Source organism: Tympanuchus pallidicinctus, unplaced genomic scaffold, assembly GCF_026119805.1.
Source record: "Tympanuchus pallidicinctus isolate F22 unplaced genomic scaffold, pur_lepc_1.0 scaffold3, whole genome shotgun sequence".
NCBI lineage: Eukaryota > Metazoa > Chordata > Aves > Galliformes > Phasianidae > Tympanuchus > Tympanuchus pallidicinctus.
The window spans coordinates 12,957,600-12,966,057 of record NW_026294747.1 but is presented as its reverse complement, the minus strand read 5'-3'; the positions used below and the strand labels follow the sequence as shown (position 1 = coordinate 12,966,057).

The following is an 8,458-nucleotide window of genomic DNA, read 5'->3' as shown; positions in this document are numbered from 1 at the left end:
TGCATTCAAATTCCTGATCTGAGCCGCCACGGCCTTTGCTGGGCGTTAGTGGGTGCTGAAGGGGAAAGGCAAACATAATTAACTGCATGCCAAGTGCTCAATTAAGTGATAGACACAGGCTGGAATCCCCTCACCCCGTATGCACCAAACAGAAGTTAAGAGTGCAGTGTTAATTTCTGTGATGTCTGCCTGACCATTCCTCAGTTTCAGCCTGGGGATCATCACGCTGTCCTGCACAGGGCGGGAGCTCAGCAGGAGGTAGATACACAAAGATGCACTCTGGTGGTGTAAACATTTCAGCTGACCTCTAGCAGCTTGCCTGATGCAGGCAGCCCGCTGCTTCCATTTCGGAGCCCAGGGAGCTGGAGAAGAAAGAAAACACCACTCAGCTGCTAAAAATGCTGGAAAGCCCACATCTTCCCACATGCAGATACATTACAGTGGGTATATAACTGCAGCAGCTAGGCATGGGAAGGTGGACTTCCTGCATTTCTCTGCAGGGATTCCATGAACCCCTCATGTCTGGTGGTTGCAAGTAATGTTTCTTATTACAATTTAATCACTTTTTTTTTTTTTTTTTTTCATTTTCCTTTCTTTCTAAGTGTTTCTTGGCCCTGTTTTGCTAGCAAATCGCCTCATGTTCAAACAGAGCTTTGGTGAGCACCCAAAATGTGATGGTGCAAGGCCAGGCAAATTCTCTCTTACATACAAAATGTCCCTAACAGAAAACAATTGCAGGTTCTCCCTATAGGTTGGGAGTAACTTTGTTATTGGGAAGAGTCGGGTAGTCAGGTTGATACCTGTCCTCATTAAGAATACTGCCTCCACATGAGTTAATTTTACATAGCTCACTTAGCAAGGAAAAAACTCCAATGTGTGTAAACAGCACTGGAATAAATCAAATCTGCTTGCATGAGAGCCAGGGCCAATAAGAAAGCACAAACGTAAAACAGGTAAGCAAAAACTGATGTAGGAGAAAGGCAGTGTCAAGCACCAAATCCTGGAAACGTCCCACAGGGTTTCAAGGATATTTATAGGCTTTCCTTCTTGTAAATAGGAGAGGTCAGGTGATTATTTCCCCCAGCCTTTACTCATTCTGGCTCGGTGCAACTGCAGTCTTCCAGCAGAGGAGGACATGCTGTGCATTGCTGTGCTTGTGATTTTTACCTACAGGAAAATGCTCCTTTCCTTCTCCACTTCCCCTCATGAACTCTGGCATAAAGCTGAGCATGGCCATACCAGACTCATGTCCACAGTTGTTCTGGGTGCATGAGATGGAGAAAATGCACTGATTGCCCTGCTTGGTCTTCAGTATCACAGTGGCTGCTGCCAGTTTCCTATGCCATGAAGAGAAGGGCAGGCAGACTCTTCCAGCCAGGCTCTGAGCACAGAAGCCTCCAGAGCATGGGCTGGGCTGGAGCCTGCCAATTGAGCAGCGGAAACAGTCACCGGATAGGGGCCAACAGCGGATTTATGTGCAAGAAAGGAACACAGGCTCCCAACAGCAGGGCTGAGTGGAGACGCACTGCTTCCCGCAGAGGCATAGGACCTGTGGAAGAGCTGAGCCTGCTCCAGGCACAGTGTACTTGCTTAGAAGATCTCCTGTGATGGCACACAGAGCCATGTCCAGCCCCCCACCCCTCTTCAAGCCATCTTAGTTCACGCTGGCTAGGGGAAATGCTTTACCATCTGTTCGTCTTTAGGATCTGACTCATTATTTTTATTTCAGCTGTCACCAAGCAATAGCAAAAATCCCAACACAGCAGCACATTCACCATCGTGAACTGTCTTGTCTTCAGTCAGCAGAGAAAAGAACAGCTCATTCCCAGTTCTCTGCAGTGTGTGAGACTCATCTTCTGCACAACGATAGGAAAGAAGAAAAAGGGTACAGACAGCTGTTGTAGTAACCTTGCCCATCAACTGCATCCTGGCAAAGAAAACAACAAACCCACATCCATGGCTTGTGCTGCTTGTCTCCACCCTTACAAAAATAGGGCATGACAGTGCTTACTACACGTCGTTTCCCTGCCTGCTGCTGGTACGCCCAGACAGGGTTATGCAGCAGGCCAGCCCTCAGCCAGCCTGTGTCTCGCCTGCCCAATGCTTTCCTTTGCCTGTGACTGCCCTCCTCACTTCTGTTCCTGCTCACATGCCAGAAGGCTCTGCTTTCTTCTCTCTTCCCTCCAGCCAGGAACCCATCTGACTGTGCCTGCACTATATATGTGTATATGTTTAAGGAAAGGGTCACCAAATGGGGAGACATCTCTAGAGCCGCTGTTTTAGAACTCCAGCATGACTCCAGCCAGACAAAGACATTTTATGCTAACTTTGGTCCTGCTGCCAAACGTGTTCTGAGAGGCAGCCCTCATCTCATAAATTACTGCAGTTAGCAACGCTCCAGAAGGCAGGAGATATTTAAAAAACTGACAATGCAAATGAAATAGCTTATGTGAGGGATGTCTTGTGGTGAGGCCCCTCTTGAAGGGACTCAGTGTGACCTTCTCACGAGCAGCGCAGCCTCACCTGTGGCACATGCATCTGCAAGGGGTGCAACAGGGTGTGGATGGCATGGCTGTGTGTGTGTGAAGGTGCCATGGACACCAGACGAGATAGGGCTGCATTATTAGAAAGATATTCCATGCTTCACAATCACGCCTTACTGATGTCACTGTTTTTTGTCAGCACATACATTTGTGAACAACTATTTTCAAGGATGACGTGCAGTAAACATTGATAAAAAATCTCTGACAAACACCTTGAGAACGCGCTAAGAATTGGAACTGCTCCCACTGAACTACACTGCCGCATCAGTTTCACAAAAGCAAGGTCAAGCATCCCACTAGTTTCATGTTTTGTTGCTCTCTTTGATGTTTTAATAATAAGTTTTGTTATTTATATACATTTACTATATATATATATATATATATATATTTTAACAAGGGCTGCTCCGAAAGTAATGCCTCCTGTTTTATTACATTAGCCCGTGATGTCAGGGGTGGATGGTGGTGGTATAGCAGCAGAGGTTGAACCTTCCCACCAGTATCTCATTACACGTTGTTGGCATGTGACACATGGCAGCAGAGGGGCAGTCTGACGAAATGGCGTCTGACACGGAAGTGCAGATGAAGCAAAGATGCGTCGCTAAGTTCCTCCCTGCACAAAAACAAAACAAAACAAAAAGCAAAAAGAAAAGCACTAACTGACATTTATCAATGCTTGTGAACATTTGTGGAGTGCAAACAGTGGGTGTGAGCACTGGCCTGGAGATCCGGTGTGGCTGAGCGCTGCAGGCCACAGCACCCCATGGGAGGGCAGACGGACTGAGGGGAAAGCCGGCTTGGGATGTGCATTTCCACTGCAACACTTTAAGCTTTTAGCTGAACGAATGGGGAAAAGAACCAGGCAGCTTCGGCCAACACCAATAAAACATGTTCCGACAGAATTCCACTCTTGACATACACACAAAAAATGTTCTTCTGGGACAAAGGATGGAAACTTGCTTTTGGCTGGACACTTGTCTCACACTCCAGTGACTGGAGGCTTTCTGGTTATAAAGTACAGCAAATAAAAAAACTCCACGCTTCCTCTGAAGTGCTCACTGCCGCCAAGCCCAAGCGATCAGGAAAAAACCAACGCCTGACACGTTTTTTCCACACGGCTTGGGAGAGGCGGTGCCACCCCCACTGCTTCACAGGCTGCAAAATGGCGGGCGAACGGCTGGAGGAGGGCAGCGGTGCATCCTGGGAGCTGTAGTCCCGCCACGCAGCCGCGCCGCCGCTCTTAAAATGGCCCCCAAAGGGGAAAGCGTGGGCAACTACAACTCCCAGGATGCAAAGCGAGGCGACGCGGAGAGGAGCTGGCGAGCACTTCCGCTTCTGGTTCCTGTCCTCGCCGCTTTGCCTTCTGGGAATTGTAGTCTCAGTGCTGCGTACTGCAGCGCCGTGGCGCTCTGTGGGAACTCGGTGTCCCAGCGCTCCCCGGGCAGGTGCCGTCGCGGCGGCCGTGAGGAGAGCGACAGGCGGGAAAGGCGGGTAGCGCTGTGAGCGGGCGCCGGGCCTGCGCGGCTTCGCGGTACGGAGGAGATCCAGGAAGATCCCGGTGCAGGGAGGGGAGCTGGGCCCTGAGCTGGCAAGGAGTGCGATTGATGGCTCGGGCAAGGCGGTGGGCTGTGCCGTCGTGCTGTCTTTGCAAGGAGAACGGGGTCGCGGCCGGGGTTTGGGGTAACGGAGCTCTGCGTTTGCCTCACAGCTGCAGGAGGGCGAGGCCAGGATGGGAGAGGCTGATGGAGAATGTGCCAACCAGAGGGACACGGGCCTGTCTGCGCTGTGCCGTGCCCGCATTGCTGTAACGAACGTGTGAGTCTGTCTGGTGTGCTGTCAGCATCTGCGTGTTTGGTATCAGTGCTGTTCGTATGTTCTTTCTGTATGTTCTTAGAAAAGAGGTGTCCTCATTCATAGCCTGAAACAGCTGTCTTGCTCAGCTGTGCTTCTTGGTGTCTCTTTAGAGTTGCGCTCGTTTCTTTCATGTGTTATAAAACTAAACAGAAAGATGCAGGACCTTCAGATGATTATGTTGCATGTAGGGGTTGCACTAAAGGCCACGTCTCAAAGGAACCATCAGTTCCCTTAGTCAAATACAGCCAGACTGCACACAACACAGCATTCGGGCCGTTCAGTTCTTTAGAAGTTTCTCCATGTATTAATGCCTCACGCATTGGTGCATATGACCCTTCTGTACAGACATCTTTGTGGTATCCTGGGTCTCTTTTCCAGTGGCATGCAGTACCTGCAGAGCATAAGTACTACTACAGTATTTCCTTGGCTGCACTTAACTACATTTACAACTACACTACATTTACTAATTGTTTACTGCACGTGTAAATTACAGCTTCGTTTTTTTAAAAGCCTCTCTTCTGTTGTACAGAATAAGGCTTGATGGTGTGAACGTGGAGACTGAGTAACTGTAACGGAGCCTGCCCTAGTAGGTTTGTGCTGTTCTTTTGCCAATATTCAGGATTATCTGAAGACTTTTATGCGAGCTCGAGTTTGTGTCAGATTTAGAACTCAGCTCTGTAGCTTTGGATGACTCAGGGAGAAAGAATTATTTTCAAAACTCGTTTTAAAACTACATTTCCAGTATCTTGATGGAAATGCTTGTTTTCTAGGGCGGAAGTGCTGAGATCTTTGGTGGCTTTAACTGACCCTCGGGAAGGGAAGCTGACTCAGTCTCAAGAGAAAGTGAGTGACCAGCAGACTTCCCATGTCTGTTTACTGTGGCTTTTCAGAAGAACCTATAATTGTGTAGTTTAACTTAATCTAATAGTAAATGAGAACTCTTTCCCTAATTCACATTTTGGAGAGCTGAACTGAGGTGTATGTTTGCAAACTCTATTTTTGACTGCCCAGCAAGCGGTGGGGTGATCATCAACCACCTCAGTTCCCCAGGGCTGCCTTCAGGCAGGCAATAGGGTGTTTCAGCCTGTACTGAAACTCGGGTCACTGTATCTTTTGATTGACCAAATGGCCAGTTCTTGCTGACCCTTGGTTGCACCCTCCCCTTGTTCCCAGTATGCTCACACATGCATGGCATGTGCAATTAGTTTTCACAATCCCGCTCAATTCATTCCTTAAGCTCGCTCATCATGTGATGGCAACAATCTAGTACTAACATAAAAGCTTAAAGCCAAGGAAGGAGTGGACCTTGTACTTTGTCAGTTCAAAGCTAATGCAAAACTGTAGCCCTGACATGTTACAGGCTGTTCTGCCACATTCCTTGATCAGCAGCAGCGCCCTTTTTAATAGGTAGAACGTGATTGCAGCTGGATATAAGTTGGCAATAAAGAACTGTAACAGACAAAAGAAAGTGTAAGGGATTAGGATGTGTTTTGATGGATTTATATGGTATGGTAAATGCACAGTGTACATTGGAGAATCACTGCTGTTCTTGGAAGATGTGTGGAACAGTTATGCTCAAAAAACTTATGCTCATTGTTTAGCAATTGGTCTTGCTGATACCTTTAATGGAATTCAGTATGCATTACTATTTATAATTACTTTGTATTCTTGTAATGAAGAATACAAGGCTTGTGGATGTCTTTAATATTAACATGCATTCATTCCATGGTAATGTACTCTGATATTGTAGTAATAATTATCAGGCCTGTCCTTGAGTGATGGCCATATGTTGATTCTCATTGTGCAATTGAATTTTCATGCTTCTTTGTATTGTAGGCATTGAAGTTGCTGGGCATTTGGAAAACCATACATACAGCCATTCTTGGGCCTACATCAAGGACCTCAGTGGAGTGATAGCTCAAAGATGGGAGACCAGGATGATGATAAACCCTTCCTGGGCACTGGGGCTGCCAGTGCTGCAGACTACGAAAGAGCTCAGCCCTCTGACGCAGTGTCGCTCAGCGATTCTGATTCTGATGATTTGGGGTTAGCAGATGAAGCAGAAGTTGATACAATATCTCCTGAGGATTCATCTGTAGATGATGGGGATTACAGATCAGGGGACCCATCAGACAACACCGAGAGATCTCCTGTGCAGCCGTTCCATCTGAGGGGCATGAGTTCTACATTCTCTCTCCGCAGCCAGAGTATTTTTGATTGCTTGGAGGAGGCAGCCAAATTGTCTGTGCCCTCAATGTCTGAAGATAATGTTGTTGATGGGAGATTTAAACGTCCCTTACCTCCAACTACCATGTCAAGTAATGTGGTACCAGAAAGCCTTGGAAAGCCAACCAGACCAGTGCAGGCTCCCAGAATGTCTCCAGCAGTGCCTGACTACGTGGCACACCCAGAGCGCTGGACCAAATACAGCCTAGATGGGGTGCCAGAGTCTGGTGACAAGACTAACAGGGCAGTGGCCATGGAATTTCTAGAGGGCTTGAAGAAAAGAGAAGAGGAACAAAGCTCAGCTGCTCAAGATAGCTACACCCCATATTTCAACCAGGACCCTTCCAGCTGTGGAGCTGGGAGGATTGTATTCACCAAACCTGCAAAAAGGGGTGTTGATGGACTAGAAAAGAAAATATTGGCAGGAGAGGGTGATAAGAAACACATCAAAACAGATCTGAAAGGAAAGACTGATGACTTGAGGGAGGAGGATAAGGTAGAGCTGGGACACTTAGGTGGTGGTAGAAAAGCAACAGAGGAGGAGGAGGGATGCCTGATGGTGGAGAACCTGAATACAGAAGTTGAGCATGGTGTGGGTGAAGAGCCATTAGCAGAAAAAGTTGGATTCCATTGCAGCAAGAAGAGAAATAGGAAAAATTTCCGACCTAAAGTAGATGACGAAGGAGAGGAGGAAGAGTGATGGAACAAATCAGAAACATGCAAGAATTGGTATACTCTTGGATTCTGTTGTTATATATGCTTGGTTTTGTTGTTAGATATATATATATATTTTAATCAGGGACCCATGTGATACCATTTTGTTTTACTAACGGTTTCCTTTATAGCCACCCAGACCTCTTTCATTTTTAGAAATTAAGCTACTAAAAATACATTACAGACTTTTTGTTAGTGAGAACTCTGTAGGCGAATGATAGTTGCAGTCTCTCAGGAGAGAATATAGCTTGCTTTGTTTGCTTGAGCAGCTCCCTGGGGCTTGCTCAAGTCATCATGAGCACCATAGAAAAAGACTGTTAGCTAGAATGCTGCAAGGCATCCTCATTACCCCAGACTTTTCTTAAGTCCTGTAGAATCCAGGAACAACAGTGATGAGATTCTCATGTAGAGTTGTTTAAACAATGAAAATAAAACCAAGTCTTCCACTAGATTTGATTTCTCCTGACCTGTCCTTTTTTTGTTCTGTCTGAGATTGAGAGTACAGCATGAGAGGGCCCAGGTGGGAACTGGCAAACCAACTATTTTTTAATGTAATTTCAAATATTTAACTTACTTACTGTTACATGGAAAAAAAGAGATTAAGAAAATGCGATTTTTCTTGCAGATGGGCACAGCTTTGCAGAACATTCTAGTAAAGACACACTGAGCATTGCTTCAGCCAAGTCTCTTCATGTTGAGTGTAGATCAGTCACACAACAACTTCTTTTAGTACTATGATGTGTTGATTTATTTTTTTGCCTGCATATTTGTTTAGCCTTTCCAGATGGCACTACTTCCACGTTTCTTGGTGTACGTTTGGTGGGAATCAGGGTGTTTGTAGAACTGGGTGCTTTTTACTTTGGAATTCAATAAACTTTCAGTTGTACTTTGATTTCTGCATCCCTTTGAACTGGACTGATATTAATGCAAACATAGCAGTTCAAACGACTACTCCGTTTATTTGAGAACTGTTTAGAACACCTGAATCTGGAATGTTAGTCTCAGCTTAGCTTCTTGTAACTTTCCTTCAGCTTCTTAAGGTTTGGAATCTAAAATTCACATTTTTAAGATTTTGGTGATTTTACAATACATAGATACATACATACCCTGATAGACTGAATCAG

At 46.2% G+C, this 8,458-nt stretch overlaps 1 protein-coding gene across 4 annotated transcripts; it reads left to right on the top strand.

Moving 5' to 3' along the window:
- Positions 1-3,931: 3,931 nt before the first annotated feature.
- Positions 3,932-8,226, top strand: TSSC4 (tumor suppressing subtransferable candidate 4). Of its 4 annotated transcripts, XM_052694578.1 has the most exons (4): positions 3,933-4,071; positions 4,249-4,355; positions 5,165-5,237; positions 6,231-8,226. In XM_052694578.1, the coding sequence occupies exon 4, from the start codon at positions 6,319-6,321 to the stop codon at positions 7,318-7,320; it is 1,002 nt and encodes a 333-aa protein (XP_052550538.1). In that variant the 5' UTR covers positions 3,933-4,071; positions 4,249-4,355; positions 5,165-5,237; positions 6,231-6,318; the 3' UTR covers positions 7,321-8,226. The 4 variants fall into 4 exon arrangements, with proteins under 4 accessions (XP_052550541.1, XP_052550538.1, XP_052550540.1 ...); XM_052694580.1 differs by lacking the exon at positions 4,249-4,355; XM_052694581.1 differs by lacking the exons at positions 4,249-4,355; positions 5,165-5,237 and having other exon boundaries at positions 3,932-4,071.
- The last annotated feature ends 232 nt before the right edge of the window (positions 8,227-8,458 follow it).

What these genes read in the sequence shown, in the direction of transcription:
- TSSC4 (XM_052694581.1), top strand. Translation starts at nt 6,319, where the DNA reads ATGGGAGACCAGGATGATGATAAACCCTTCCTGGGCACTGGGGCTGCC.